Genomic DNA, 16,130 nt, shown 5'->3' on the forward strand with positions numbered 1-16,130 from the left:
TTCATGTGTGTATTTGCATAGGTGTGTGTGGTCAATATTAATACCCATTTAACACCATATACTTTGTAGTATGAGTTTGTTTGGTAATGATACAGTATGGGGACATGTGTGTAACCTTTGCCCTCTCCCTGTCTATCTCCCTAGACTGTGACCCAGCAGGAGCACTGCGATGGCCAGCTGCCACAGTAGCCATGCAGACAACGCCAAAGCTCCTCCTCCCTCAGCCTCACGGCCGCCACCTGTGCCCAAGCTCCACGTCCAGGGCTCGCTGTCCCGGAAGTCCATCACCATCCACTTCTCGCCCCTGGGCGAGGAGGAGGAGGAAGAGGAGCTCTATGGGGCAGTTGCGTCCTCTCCTCATCCCCCTGCTGCACCCAAGGAGGACCCAGGCATTGTGAAGGCCCTGGAGGCCAGCGCGGATCTGATCCTTGAAGGAGCCGGGTTGAACTCTGAGGCTCAGGCTGCAGTTCTGCCTATGTCATCCTCAACTGGTCCTCAAAGCTCCATTACCTCCACATTACCCTCTGAACCGAAGAGCTCCTCTCCTTCCCCTGCCTCCAACTGTAAATCCACTTCCTCTCCCTCCAAGTCTAGCGGCAAACTTTTCTTCAGCCTGGTCAAGTCTCTATCCTCTGACATCGTCGAGCCTTCTGAGATTGTCTCCATCTCCCCCGCTGCCCCCACTTCCGTGCGCCACCGCCACCCGATGAAAACCCTGGTCAAGTCGCTCTCCTCTGACACCTCCCAGGAATCCTCCTCCTCCTCCTCCTCGCCCTACCGCCTCTCGGACTCCCGCCTCCACCTGCAACTCTTCAAGCAGTTCACCCAATCCCGTGCCCCGGTGGGTGTTGTTGCCGGGGGTGACTCCAAGACTGCACCCTCCTCGACGCTCACCTCCCCAGACAGCCGCAACTTCTTTAAGGCGTCTGTGGAGGCGAGCATCGAGGACACTAAGCGCCGTTTCTCAGAGGCCATCTACGAGCCTCTCCAGATGTTAAATAAGATCATGGAGGACAAGAGCGGAGGCATTGGCAGCAGTGCCTTCCGGTCCAAAGCGCTCTCGTCCAGTGCTTCGGAGCTCACCTGCCTGGCCTCCCTCAACAACGGCCAACCGGAGAGCAACAACAACTACAGCATCAAGGAGGAGGAAACCGGGGATGACTGGGAGTCCGAGGGAACCGGAAACAGAGCCAGCTTGCCAAATCCCACCGCTGAAACCAGTCACACCAGAAGTCCTAAGATGTCCTCCTCCGTTTCCGCCTCTCTCGGCCTGGACAAGTGCTCCATGTCGGCCCTGGCCAAGCTGGAGGATGAGGACTTCTGTGTCCTGTCTAGTGAGGACTTTGAGGATACCGACGGGGATTATGTTGACAGAACGAACAATACATGCAGCCAAGTGAGACTTCCCCCTAGTGGCAGTCCGGAACTATGCAGTGACGACAAGTCAGAGGGAGAAGATCCACCACCCAGCATTCCACACTACACCCTGATCATCATCACAGCGCTGGTCTACGGGTACTTCGTGTTGCCCCTGCCCACCTACGTTGGGGGTATGCTGCTCGGAGTGGGACTAGGGTTCATGCTAGCTATCGCTGTGGTGTGGTTGGCCGGACCCAAGCCTTCTGGCAATCGCTCCAGACATCCCAGACACCAGGGGAGGCTGTGGAACATGGCCCAGATGGGCATCAAAGAGCCAAACATCTTCAAGGTGAGGAACTCCATGGTCTTCTAACCTATTGGTTTTCTAACCCCTCCTCAGGGACCCCCAGATGTTTCACAATTGAGTTGTACCCCGGAACTACCACTCCGGATTCACTAAGCAAGGGCTTAATGATTAGTCGCGAAGTGGGATCAGTAGTGCTAGCTCTGGAATAGAGCAAATTCATTGGGCAGTCTGGGGATCCCAGAGGAGAGGTTTGAAATCACTGTAAAAACCAATTAACTGAAGATATGCCGAAATCCATGGTCACACGAATAGGCAGTGGTGCTGAACACAGCCCCAGAAATGAAAGATTCATAACACCATATTATTATTACCTAGCTAATGGCCGGATTTCTATTTGTTAACAATGAGAGACCTGCTGTGGTAAGGTATCACGTTGATCTTTCCCAATACTTGTGTTCTATCAGAGCAAGGTTGACCTGTAATTCACTAGCCTTGATCTCATTAGTGTTCATTGTAAATTTAAGAAGAAGCTGGATGACCGTCTTGTAGCCTGGTCTTAATAGCTGCAAATTATTATTTTAGCTCCTGCTGTTGTCAATGTAATACTGTTTTTATAAAATAACCTTTAAAATACTTTCACATGAATCTTCTAATGTTCCCAGATTTTTCAGAAATCCTAGTTGGAGGATTTCCTCCCTGCTTATTCTCTCCTAATTCCAGGAATCCTCCAACTGGTGACTTCTTAAAGAACCTGGGAATTTGGGAATTGTGCAAACCTTGTAAAGAATTAATTGTAAGAGCACTGTGAAGTAGGTCTAGATCAGGTCTCTTTTTAGACTGACTGATCACCTACATGTAACTGACAAAATAAAGGCAACACCAACAAAAGTGTCTTAACAGGGCGTTGGGCCAACGTGAGTTGCCAGAACAGCTTCAATGCACCTTGGCATAGATCCTAAAAGTGTCTGGAACTCTATTGGAGGGATGCGACACTATTCTGACATGGGAAATTCCTTAATTTGGTGTTATTTTGTTGATGCTGGTTGAAAATGTCTCAGGTGCTGCTCCAGAATCTCCCATAAGTGTTCAATTGGTTTGAGATCTGGTGACTGAGACGCACACAGACACCCTACCCTTTGAGACCCCACTTTCAAAGTCACTGAGATCTCTTCTAGACATTGTAGCCAAAATAATGGCACTAAGCATGATGGGATGATAATTTCTTAATTAACTCAGGAACCTTACCTGTGTGGCACCACCTGCTTTCAATATACTTTGTATCCCTCATTTACACAAGTGTCCTTTTATTTTGGCAGTTACCTGTACAATGTTTCAGCACCCACCTTGACTGGCTTAAAGGCATACTTCGGGACTTTAGCAATGAGCCGATTTATCTACTCCCCCAGAGTCAGATGAACTAGTGGATACCATTTCTGTGTCTCGGTGTCCAGTATGAAAAGTTCCAGGTAGTTTTGCAAACCAATGCTAACTAACGTTAGCGCAATGACTGGAAGTCTATGGGTATCTGCTAGCATCCTCTCACAGCCTCTTCTATTATCCTCCTCTAGACTACTGACTAGTCTCTAGACAAATGCAGATGCCTGTTGTGACAGACCACATAAAGTGCCATTCAGAGAAGAAATGCGCCTATTTGAGCATCAAATGAGATCGTCTCGCTCACCACTTTGATGTCAGAGGGAACAAAAGAGTGAGGCTCAGAGGCAAATATACCTCATCCTCCATTGTTAGCGCTAATAGACAATAAATTACCTGAGGGAAGTTGTTTTAGCGCTAGCCAGCTGCCTCATTCAGCAGCATTAGCACTCAAATGGATCAGACAGACCATACCCACTGTGGCTATATATCATACTCAAAGCCTGTTAGCCTACTTCTCTTCACTGCTAATGCCCTCCATAGCTTGCCAGACAGTAATAGACTCTGTGGTAGAGTGGTCACCCCACGTCCCGTGGCCCTCTTCCAAATGATGTCACCTCTGGACTGGCTGTGAAGGCCAGTCGGTCAGTCGCATAATATAATGGAGAGGGTTCACTGTCTTGTTTGACCCCCACATATTGGAAAGCTGATGATAACATCACCGGCAGACAGCACACAAGCACATTAACTGGCAGGCTTTACTGTCCTGGGCTTGGCCTTGTCAGTCAAAGGGACAGTGAATGGTGGTGTTTGGGTCACAAAAGGGATAGGCTTTGTTCATGACTATAATATGAGAATTTGGTGACAACGGTGTCTTCTCTCTTTCTGTGTCTCGCTCTCTTTCTCTCATTCTCTCACATTCCCACTCTGTCTCCTCTCTTTTTTTCTGTCTCTCTCTCTCTCTCCCTCCTCCCTCTCTTCATGTCGAGCTGTAGGAGCAATAGAACCAGCACATCTAGGCCTATATCAAGTTTCCTGCTGGAGACTTGTGTGTCTGTGATGGCAAAGCTCTAGGGGCCGTCTTGATCTCTGCGAAGAGGAAGGGACGAGATGCGACTGGAAGGTTGCATCCTAAATGGCACCCTATTCCCAATATAGTGCACTACTTCAGACTCAGCTGACGAGGAGAAGAGGCAGCGAGTTACTAGATGACTGCTGTCGCGATTTTAATATCCTCTTCAATCTACTGCCGTTGGATGAGGATTGTGTTAGTGGTTCAAGGCCAAACCGGCGGTGAAATATTTCACATGGTGGAATGAAATAACGTGAACAATATGCACTGGTTGTAACAGTGATGATAGCCACTAGGAGCAACTAGGAGCACTATACCTAACAGTGCAGACCATCGGGGTTGAGGTGAAGTCGTGGATAGTTGTGTGTTCGAGTCTGATGGCATCACCGTTGTTTGAAGGTTAAGCATTTTAGAAGTTACTGTTCCCGTCTGTGGCATAGGGCATGTCCAGGGATTTAGACTGACTTCATTTCCACCCCTTAGATTTGATTACGCCTAGTAGTTTAATGAAGCTGTTGGTAGCAGTGACATTAGAACACACACACACACACACACACACACACACACACACACACACACACACACACACACACAGTGTGCAGTCTAAGCCAGCAGGAGTGATTTCTGAGGGGAAAACATCTAGATAAATCAATACAGTTCATTTTCTACCATAAAGTTTTATAATTGACCTCCACACCAAATATGTTTGGAAGCTATTTTTCAAAAACAAATCATGACCTTTTTACCCACCAAACTACATCATTTTGGTCTAACTACACACATGGTGCGCCCTAGCTCCCTAGGACTAGCTTTTCATTTGAATACTTATTGCATGTTCATAAATTGAAATGACAATGCAAACAAACCCAGGAAAGGAGCCGAAAGGCTATCTGCTAAGCCAAAGAGACTCAGGCTCAGGTCCATTGACAAGACATGCACCATATTTCTCAGCAGCCTACTTTGAGCATTACCAAAGCCATCTTATCTGTTCCAGACCATTTCTACACACACACCGGAGTTGTGATCTCAATTTTGACACAATGATTGTGATTTAGTTTCTATACGTAGACTGAATCGGATGTTCATGCATTTAACATTAATTTGCTTTGTCAGGTGCCTAAAATCATTGTAGTGTCTTTCCGGAAGGGTTCAGCACTACTGGAGGTTCATACAGTGCATTCGGAAAGTCTTCAGACCCCTTTACCTTTTTGTTGCTTCACGGCCTTATTCTAAAATGGATGCAATTATTTATTTGTCTCATCAGTCTACACACAATACTCCATATTGACAAAGTGAAAACAGGTTTTTATACATTTTGTAAATGTATTTAAAAAAAAAATATATATATATATATATATAAGTATTCAGACCCTTTGCTATGAGACTCGAAATTGAGATCAGCTGCATCCTGTTTCCATTGATCATCCTTGAGATGTTTCTACAACTTGATTGGAGTCCACCTGTGGTAAATTCAATTGATTGGACATGATTTGGAAAGGCACACACCTGTCTATATATGGTACCACAGTTGACAGTGCATGTCAGAGCAAAAACCAAGCCATGAGATCGAAGGAATTGTCCTTAGAGCTCCAAGACAAGATTGTGTCGATGCACAGATCTGGGGAAGGGTACCAAAAAATTCCCTGACTAATTTCTCCATCTCACCCTGCAGGGATGGATGAACGAGATAGTGAACTACGACCCAGAGACATACCACGCCACTCTGACCCACTCTGTGTATGTGAGACTGGAGGGCTCCATCCTGCGCCTGTCCAAACCCAACCGCAACATCGCCCGGCGGGCCACGCATAACGAATCCAAGCCCGATGTCAGCTACATCAGCCAGAAGATCTACGACCTCACTGACAGCAAGGTGGGTGCATTTCCGCCTAGGTACAGATCTTGGATCAGCTTCACCTACCCCAATCCTAACCTTAACCATTTTAAAGTGGAAAATGCAGATTGACCCACGATCAGCTACGGGCGGGGGTGAAGAGGGGTTGTGGGTGTGGGTGTATGTGTCACCATCTGCTATATATTACATATAGTATATGTGGTGTGTGTACTTGGCCTTTGGTCTTGGAGTCCATTTCAGTTTTAAGTTCCCATTAGGTCACACCCAACTCAATCAATCCTTGTATTCTATCTCTAGATCTTTCTGGTGCCCCAGAATCTGGCCAGGAAGCGCGTGTGGAACAAGAAGTACCCTATCTGCATCGAGCTGGCCAAGCAGGACGACTTCATGTCCAAGGCAGAGGGCGACAGCAGCGAAACCACACACGAGAGAACCACGACCACAGGAGAGGCCACCGCGGGGACGGAGGAGGCCAAAAGGTCCTGTGGTCCAGAGCTGACCCTGTACCTGTTTGGTCGGACAGGGAGGGAGAAGGAGGAGTGGCACCGGAGGATCCTGCTGGCCTCCAAGCCCCCCAAGACGGGGATGAAGAGAGCCACCAGTCTGCAGGGGATTAAGACCGGTCAGTGGATTGATCTAGGTGACACACACACACACACGGACCAACTTACACGCACATTCTTCCATACTAGTTATTTACAGGAAGTTGTTACTTGTTGAGTCTCTTAATTCAACAATCATGTCTGGCGCTAGCATGCTTGCACATATATAGTGTGACAATGTGAATGCACCTGAGGAAAGTGCAAGACTACATTTGTATTTCATAATGCACATTCAATATTTTGATCTAGCTGCTTCTTTCTAATATCTTGTTCACCTTTGACCCCCCCACCGTCAGCCTTGAACTCTCACAGCCGCAGCAGCAGCCGCAGCAGTCTGGACGAGGTGCTAGCGTCTCAGCCAAGGACCAAGGACTCAACAGCAGGCATAACAGCCAAGACTAAGTCCCTACTGGACTACAGTGTATACATGGCCACCCTGGTGCCCCCCGAGACTGGCACTGCCACTGCCACCCCCGTCGCTGCCACTAGTCCCGTAGTCCAGAGTCCACAGAGTAGCCCTGGGTTGGGCAAGAAGGTACACCATCAACACTCCCTTATTTCTTTCTCTTTTTGTGTCTTTAAAAAAAAGAAAATACTTTACTGTACTATACTCTATTATTAAATTAATCATTTGTTTTTATTATACATAATTTCAGTAAATTAATCAAATTACAGTGCTAAGTTAAAGTTTATCATGCTTCCTTTTTTTTTCTCCTCTTGTGTCCCCGCCTCCCTACTAGTTGCTTAGCAGCAGCAGCTTTGGCCCTGTCTTGGTGCTGGGGGAGGAGGAGCCTGTTGCCTGGGTGAACTCTCTGATTGGCCGGGTGGCATGGGACTTCCTGGGCGAGCCCTACTGGGCCGACGTGGTCTCGAAGAAGATCCAGATGAAACTCAGCAAGATCCGGGTGAGTGGCCTTTGACCTCTTGCCTCTCACCTATGGCCCTGTTGTGAAAAAGGGCTTGTGTGCTTAAGAGCATTCTTACACTGTTGTATCTGTACTGTATTCTGTTACCACTGAGCTCCAGAAGGGATGAAGAAGAGGGAGAGTGCAAGGTTTATTTGGCTCGGAAGAAGAGTAGAGAGTGAGAATGGGCCATGCATGACTAATAATGAAAAAACTAAATAAAAATTGACCAAGGGACTTAATGCCTCACAGTGGATCCTTCCGACTCTGCAGGGACACACACCACACACACACACACACACACACACACTCTAAATGTCAGCCACTTCCGCTGTGCAGCCCCGCCACAGGACTCAGAGACTCCTCACTGGGCTCAGAGAGAGACCCTTATTCCTCTCTCTCTTCATCCCTGTTTTGTATCCTGGTCCTTCGATTAACCCCATTGTTTCATCTTTGGGGTTGTTACTAGCCCCACGATAGCCCTTCGTCTGGTCATATTCCCAATGTCATGTGGTGATGTTGGCTGTTAGTCTTGTTGTCTCAGCTAGCCGGCGTGAGGGAGTCGATAGGGGCCTTTGTGGCAGAAGAGAATGACTAGTAGAATGTGGGAAGATGTCGAAGGAGCGAGTGAGTGGCCTGTTACCATCAACCTCTAACTTGCACTTACTATACCCCTGCAGCTGCAGACTGTGTGTGTGTAAAGAGATCTGCTTGACTGTTTCTTTCTCCCCCAGCTCCCCTACTTCATGAACGAGCTGACCCTGACAGAGCTGGACATGGGCGTGGCCACTCCCAGAATCCTTGGCGCCTCCAAACCCTCAGTGGACCATCAAGGCAAGAACCCTGGATGTGTGCTACTGTACTGTCCATCAACCAAATCCTGACCAATGAAGAAAATTGCAATGCATTGTGTTTATACACACACTCAAACACACATACTCTGCCACTAACACACTCGCTCAGCCAGGCTCCCACTGTGCAATGTGGTTTGAATTCCACTTCACACCGCCCCTGCGTTGCAATTGATCCCCTCCGCTGCGTGGTGACATTGTGGCAGATGCAGGGCTGTCATTTAGTGCCGTGCTGTGCAATCTGTTTATTAGAATCACTGTTTCATTCAGGAAGGCCCTTTACGAGAAGGCATGAACTGTAGATTCAGGCCAGCATGGCTCTCTATAAACATACGGGCAGTTTTGTGGGTGTTTGTATGTCGTGTCGTGGAATTATTGCAATCAAAAGGAGAGACCTTTCACATTTCTTCAAAACACATCAACTTTATTATTTCATTTCAGCAGTAATGGAGCTTGTCAACGAGCAGCCCCCCCCCCCCCCCCTCCCCGTAGTTGATTCATTGAGAGCCCAACCAGCAGGACTATGCCACAGCATTTTATAGTAACGTCCATCCTCCTGGATGTTCAGGACAAATCACAGATGAGAGAATTTATTCAAAGGCACATTTTGCTCTCATGCAACAGACGTCAAGATTTACTGCTCGCTTGTACAAAAATACTAACGCAACCTAGAATACAAAATATTTTATTTTTAAAGAAACTGGAGATTAGTTCTCCCTGTTACCGACAGACAAACACAGACACTAATCATGAAATGGAATGTTGTCTAATCACCAATCCATTGTAAATCCACTGTCAGTGTTAAAGAAGCCTGCTTTCAGCCCACACACACACAGAGTGTTCTAGAAATCCCCTATTCTGTTGCATAAAACAACCATTTTATGCAATAACAGTATTATAACAATCTTGTCATTTCTGTTCTGACAGGCGCAGTGTTGATTTACATCCTCTGATTTATTCACACACGTCGCTACTGTTTAACACATGTACATTTTCTCTCTTTGCTCTGTCCTAGTACGGACGTGTCGGTGTGTTTTGACTCCCCACCGCTCCCTTATCCAGCCCCTTACTCTGATTAATACGATTGTAATATTAGGGCTCTGTGTTGAGTTCATCGGCTCTGTCATAACCCCTGGACCAGGGGACAGCAACACCACTGAGAGACACTGTGTAATGCTAGCTAACAGTGCTAACAACGACCAAGCGACCACAATGACACAGTAGGTTATTCATTGAACGAGACGCCAGACTGGTCCGTGTCGGTGATGACTTTATGCTTCCATTCTATATTGTAAGACTAAGAATTGTAACATTTACGTTCATCAACAGGAGAAGCATTTCCAATCCCAGTAGGGGCAATACCTCAACTCAATGAATATATCTATTAAGAAGAATTTGATCATTATGTTCCACAGGAGTCTATCCAATCCTGATAGGCGTTTACTCACTCAATATCACCCATTGACAACATTATCGACGAGTACCGTGCTCTGTTAATCAAGCTCTTGTTTAGAATATTATGCTACTGTGATGGAATGTGTTTTGCGGGAAAATGCCTTGCTAAGTACAATGTAATCAAGTCCTGAGCTGTTGAGTGGGTCACATGGTTATCTGTTAGACTGAGTAAATAAAGGCTGAGGTACACTAGAGGGGCCATAGACTTGGCTGTTAGTTGCACAACCAGCTTCTCAGTACAAACACACTGCAGTTTGTAGAGTACAGTTGAGCAGAAGTTTGGACGGTACATAATATGAATCAGCTCATAATATGAATATGCCTCAACTTTAGTGGAGTGACTGTCGGTTGGTTGCTTTCTAGCAGAAGTTAAGTGTCTCTCGTAACATCTAACCGTCAAGCACCTTACCTTCCGTATTTGCACAGTAGGTAATCATTATTGGGTGCATACACAGCACATGGGTACATACACCCTTAATGAAGTTATGCCCCACAGTGTAGATTTTCTTGCATCTTATTAGTGTGTGAATATTAAGAGAGATGGTTTCATGTGACATATAGATCAGGTACTTTACATTCTAGCAATGGCCAAAGATGACTGGCCCACTGAATGCCCTACTCCATTGGGGCATGGCCTCTATCCTATGGCCTCCATCTTATGGCCTCCATCCTATGGCCTCGAATTTTAATTGATTATGCCCTCTCTTTTAAATTGCATATTCAATAACTTACAAAAAAAATTGAGGCTGAAATGGGGAATTTTATTTTAGGAATAAGGCCTGTTTTTCTTTTGAAGCCGGAAGGAGGCTAGTATCAGCTACATTTTTGCCTTTACTATACTATGTGGATATTTTATATATGAATGCTTCCGCTCAGTGTTTGAGATCAATTGACACCCTTTACCATGGCACTTTGAGATTTATTTTAAACTGCAAAACCCTTATGCACCACTGCACTCTGTATACCAGGGTTGGCTGGTCTTCTCTAGTCACTCGTAGGCTCAATCACTGGTGTACTTTTATTTATGCCAGCAGCATACCACCCTGCATACCACTGCTGGCTTGCTTCTGAAGCTAAGCAGGGTTGGTCCTGGTCAGTTCCTGGATGGGAGACCAGATGCTGCTGGAAGTGGTGTTGGAGGGTCAGTAGAAGGCACTCTTTCCTCTGGTCTAAAAAAAAAATATCCCAATGCCCCAGGGCAGTGATTGGGGACACTGCCTTGTGTAGGGTGCCGTCTTTCGGATGGGACGTTAAACGGGTGTCTTGACTCTCTGAGGTCCATTAAAGATCCCATGGCACTTATTGTAAGAGTAGGGGTGTTAACCCCGGTGTCCTGGCTAAATTCCCAATCTGGCCCTCAAACCATCACGGTCACCAAATAATCCCCAGTTTACAATTGGCTCATTCATCCCCCTCCTCTCCCCTGTAACTATTCCCTCGTTGCTGCAAATGAGAATGTGTTCTCAGTCAACTTACCTGGTAAAATAATGGATAAATTAAAAAAATTACAAAGCCATTTTGGGTTTACTACCTTTTTATTTTGGGCATTTTTATTGTTCAGAAATGTGGTGGGTACTCTCTTCGTTCGCTGGACTTTATCCTGCTAACTGTTCCAAATGTCCGAACTGGATTTGGTAAAAGGGCTTTTATGTACTCTGCGCCATAGTCTTGGAACGCCTTACAAAATACTTTTAAACTGGAAGAACTTGTCCCGATTGGTATTTTTAAATCACTGATGAATGATCTTGAGACTGATTCCCTGACCTGTCAATGTTTTTAATTTGCTGTTTTATACTCTTGTGAATTCTATGATTTTTACTAGATTACTTGTAGGTTTTCATGTTTGTCTGTAATTTTTGTAATGACTTGGTGCTGCCTATCTTGGCCAGGACGCTCTTGAAAAAGAGATTTTAAATCTCAATGAGCCCTTCCTGGTTAAATATAGGTGAAATTAATAAATTAGCTAGGGCCCAGTCTTGAATATGCTTCCCCCATGGGGCTGAGTTACAGACAAGAAGAGTTGAACACTAGTGAAAGAATGTGCGTTTCTATGTCTGGCAGTTGGATTGTCGCTTCTCTACACTACCCATCTTTCTTTCATTCTACCAGTTTCTCTGTTCCCTCTCTCTGTTCCTCTCATACCATTTTCTTCCTCTTTTTGCCAAACACTCTCTGTCTCTGTCTCTCGGTATCTACCTGCTGTTCCTCTGTGAGTCACTGCCTCCAGTGTTTTGTCATTTCTATTACCCGGCGCTCTGAGACTTAATGGGAGAGGAAATGGATTCCACCACAGGCTGAGGGCAACAGATTCTGTTGGATCGGAGTTGGAGGAATGCACTTCCACTACACTCAGGGGGACTGGGTTATGTTCATTAGTCACCAAACAGTAAAGTATTGAGTGAAATGGGGAGGGGCTACTTACTCTTTTCCAATAAGAATGAGCATCAACCCAGGCTTCCACAGACAACCATTTTTTTGTGGGTTGTTAATTGTGTTTTTGTGTGAGTTGTTATGGGTTTAAAGAGTAATCAGCTTTCTGGGAAAATACTGTGTTATTGCCTGATGTTTTGCAGTGTAAGATGTTGTCAATGATATAGTGGTTCGATCCAACTAGGTTAGAGTCCCACTATCTCGCAACCTAATGTTACTTGGTAATGATCATATGCTGCAACCGTTTCGAAATAGGTCCCCAAGTAAGTAGGGATTAGTTCAATATTGAACTCTCACGAACAGTAGAATTTGCTGATGAATCTAGCTGGAAAACATTCATTTTACATCAACAAATAACCTTCAATTCATTACATTTTCATCTCTGAAACATGTTTATTTTATTTTTATTTTGGCAACCCCACTGCAGTGCCAATCCCCCACCCCCACCACTGAATACCACTGTTCTAGACTGAGGCTAACACACAGCTGAACTGGCAATGTGCAGGTTAACAGACACATATTTGCTAGAGTTCACCAACGTTTCAATCATTTGCATTGGAACAAGAGTATGCAACTATAATGTTTCTTAAGGAAAAGATTCCTCTAGCTTACATTCTAAAGAAACGTTTATATAATCCAGGACTGTTAGAGAGGCCCAGTCTGTCCTCCAGGCAGCTCAAGGTCTCTGCCTTCTGCCTTACTGGAAACTGCTGGGCAACCACGATCAATAAAACTCACTGGCAGTGGAATAGACTGTGGACCTAAGGACCCACATCTTTCTCTCGGTCTGTCTGTCTGGTCCTGCTCTGCTTGTCTGTCTCGTCACCATTCCAGCTCACCCCAATTAGGACAGAGTTGGTCGTTCAATACATCTCTCGCAGCTAGCGATTTGGTGCTCCTCCCCCCACGCTACCAGCCCTGCCCTCCCTTAACCCCTAACGCTGTCGGGCACAGCCTTATTATCACCAGGGCCACACAGGGTTTGGCAAGGGCCACAAGTCCCCTGGCTTTCTCTCTCTCTCTCACACACCATGGGGATGTGGTCTGAGTGGACAGGGCTGGGGTGCGTTTGTGTACGTTTTGCGTTGTCTTGTGGCCACTTAGCACAGCTAGCGTTCAGGCTTGGCGAGGACGGTGTGGAGAAAGAAGCGCAGCTTCTCCAATTCTCTGGGAGTGTTCACCCTGTAGGTGAATGGTGTCACTAGTTGGTTTTCATGCATAGTTCCTCGTTTTCTCAACCTGCTGTGTTTCTGTGAAATCAACACGAACAGTGAGGCTACAGGTCAACTCAAATGTTACTGTTTATGATTTTCCTCTCTTAAGCTTAAAGTCCTAGGTAAATTACCTTGGATGAAAGCCCACTAAAAAGACTGGCCAACAATACTTGAAAATGTATATAATACTCTATGCTAATTACGTTTGTACCAAAACTTTCTCTGTCTAGCTATCAAGTCTCTTCTAGCTGTAAGTAAACCTAACATCTTTCATTTCAAAGCAGTGTAGTGCCGTACAGGAGACATACAGTTGTCTTTCTCTACACAGTGTTCTAAAACACGCCATGATAAAGACCCTGTGATATAGAGGATGTGTGTTATTCAATTACAGACTCATACAGAGCTTCACTGTTCATTTAAGGATCTCTTTACTTTGCTCCCTTCGTCTTTCCCTCGATCCTAGTCTCCCAGTCCCTGCCGCTGAAAAACATCTCCACAGCATGAATCTGCCACCACCATGCTTCACTATAGGGATGGTATTGGCCAGGTGATGAGCGGTGCCTGGTTTCCTCCAGACTTGAGGCTTGGCATCAGGCCAAGGAGTTCAATCTTGGTTTCATCAGACTAGAGAATCTTGTTTCTCATGATCTGAGAGGCCTTTATAGGTGCCTTTTGGCAGACTCCAAGCAGGCTGTCATGTGCCTTTTTACTGTGGCTTACGTCTGGCCACTCTACCATAAAGGCCTGATTGGTGGAGTGCTGCAGAGATGGTTGTCCTTCTGGAAGGTTCTCCGATCTCCACAGAGGAACTCTGGAGCTCTGTCAGTGACCATCAGGTTCTTGTTCACCTCCCTGTTCTTCTCCTGCGATTGCTCAGTTTGGCCGGGCGGCCAGCTCTAGGAAGTATTGGTGGTTCAAATCTTTGTCCATTTAAGAACGATGGAGGCCACTGTGTTCTTGGGGACCTTCAATGCTGCAGACATTTTTTGGTACCCTTCCCCTGATCTGTGCCTCGACACAATCCTGTGTCGGAGCTCTACGGACAATTCCTTCGACCTCATGGCTTGGTTTTTGAATTTGAATTGAAATGACCACAGGTGGACTCCAATCAAGTTGTAGAAATATCTCAAGGATGATTAATGGAAACAGGATGCACCTGAGCTCAATCTCTCATAGCAAAGGGTCTGAATTCTTATCTAAATAAGGTATTTCTGTTTTCACTTTGTCTTTATGGGTTATCGAGTGTAGATTGATGAGGAAAGAAATTAATTTAATACATTTTAGAGTACGGCTTTAACTTAACAGAATGTTGAAAAAGTAAAGGGGTCTGAATACTTTCCGAATGCACCGTATGTGTCTGTGTGTCATCTATTGATCGACTGTCACATTAAGTGTGTTAGTGTGAAGTCTTACTGTGTTGCTAAGAGAGAGTGTATGGTCTCTCACTAACGCACATACACGCCTGCATCATCTATCAACCCAGGAGTGCCCCCTAGTGGTGTAAAGTGGCTCTCTCCCAAAGTACAGTTCCATGATGTGCGTGTGTGTGTTACCGTGTATGTGCTAGTGTGTGTCTGTATTCCCGTGCTGCTGTGTAATAGTGTGTGTGATGGTCCCCCTGTTCGGAGAACCCAGGTCTGCCCCATGTGAGGGAGGCTTTGGGCCGGGGCCTTGATAGGGTATTTCTCTAACCCAGATTAACAGAGCTGGGGCTTTCAGAAGAGATGCATGTTTATGCAGCGAGCAGCACCCCGCTGACATCAAACGAGCCCTGTGAGGGGTATCGCACGGTGTCCAACTGTTTCCCCTCTGTTCAAAGGGTCCTGTGATCTCTCTCTTTTTGTATCCCTCACTTCGGTTCTCTTCCACTGTCTGGCAATAGTGTCCTGGAGCATTCGCCACAGATGGAGAACCTTTAGCCAGATCTACTCAACTTTAGGCTCTGCAGATCTGGAAAGTTCATCACTTACTGTAGTTTCCAATGACTTTACCTGAAGCGCTGCTATTTGTCTTCATGCTACGGTCAATGGGGGTAGGTTACTGTTCAATGCTGGGTCAAGTAGTTTGGTTTGTCAACGTGATCATCTAATATGTGTTCCTCCACTCCATTGGCATTCTTCCAAACAGAGATGTGTAATTTCGAATACACACACAGGGACACACGCACGCAGACTTGTCATCGCCTGCCCTACACACACACCAACCTCTGTCTGTCTCCCCCAGGTCTGTGGTTTGACTTGGAGATTTCGTACAGCGGCTCCTTCCTGATGACCCTGGAGACTAAGATGAACCTGATCAGACTGGGGAAGGACGGAGATGGCGTGCGCATCAGAGACGTCAGCAAGGATGGGTAAGGGGAAGGAACGGTCCTCACTAAACACAACACTGACTGGTGTGTGAACTACTCTAATAATGATTATAAACGTTCATTCTAGGTCTACAGTGTAGGGTTAACAGTATTTTAACTATGAAACATTGAATTAACATAATTACTCTCGAAGGTGGTTGCACAGGGTGGAATAACCTTCATTTCCCACAGTAAACATTTGTGTAGCCATATGGGAAGTATGAGACATTCTGTTCACTATCCAGTGGGATATTAACCTTATTAATAGCTGCTTTGTTGACAAATTTTCACTGACGTTCTTGAAACAACTGTTAAAGGTTTACACCGTTTTCCGCCTCTGAACACATAATGAGAGAATT

At 45.9% G+C, this 16,130-nt stretch overlaps 1 protein-coding gene across 6 annotated transcripts in view; it reads left to right on the forward strand.

Moving 5' to 3' along the window:
* The window catches only part of LOC109889527 (testis-expressed protein 2), a 58,685-nt gene that overhangs the window by 32,825 nt on the left and 9,730 nt on the right, over positions 1-16,130 (forward strand). For 3 of the 6 annotated variants that reach the window (XM_031829442.1, XM_031829447.1, XM_031829444.1), the window contains exons 3-9: positions 145-1,708; positions 5,785-5,985; positions 6,265-6,607; positions 6,866-7,104; positions 7,310-7,474; positions 8,209-8,308; positions 15,648-15,774. In XM_031829442.1, coding sequence (XP_031685302.1) covers positions 170-1,708; positions 5,785-5,985; positions 6,265-6,607; positions 6,866-7,104; positions 7,310-7,474; positions 8,209-8,308; positions 15,648-15,774 — 2,714 coding nt within the window. In that variant the 5' untranslated portion in view covers positions 145-169. The remainder of the gene's footprint in view (positions 1-144; positions 1,709-5,784; positions 5,986-6,264; positions 6,608-6,865; positions 7,105-7,309; positions 7,475-8,208; positions 8,309-15,647; positions 15,775-16,130) is intronic. The other 3 variants (XM_031829462.1, XM_031829452.1, XM_031829459.1) reach the window with 1 other exon arrangement.

Source organism: Oncorhynchus kisutch, linkage group LG1 (assembly GCF_002021735.2).
Source record: "Oncorhynchus kisutch isolate 150728-3 linkage group LG1, Okis_V2, whole genome shotgun sequence".
NCBI lineage: Eukaryota > Metazoa > Chordata > Actinopteri > Salmoniformes > Salmonidae > Oncorhynchus > Oncorhynchus kisutch.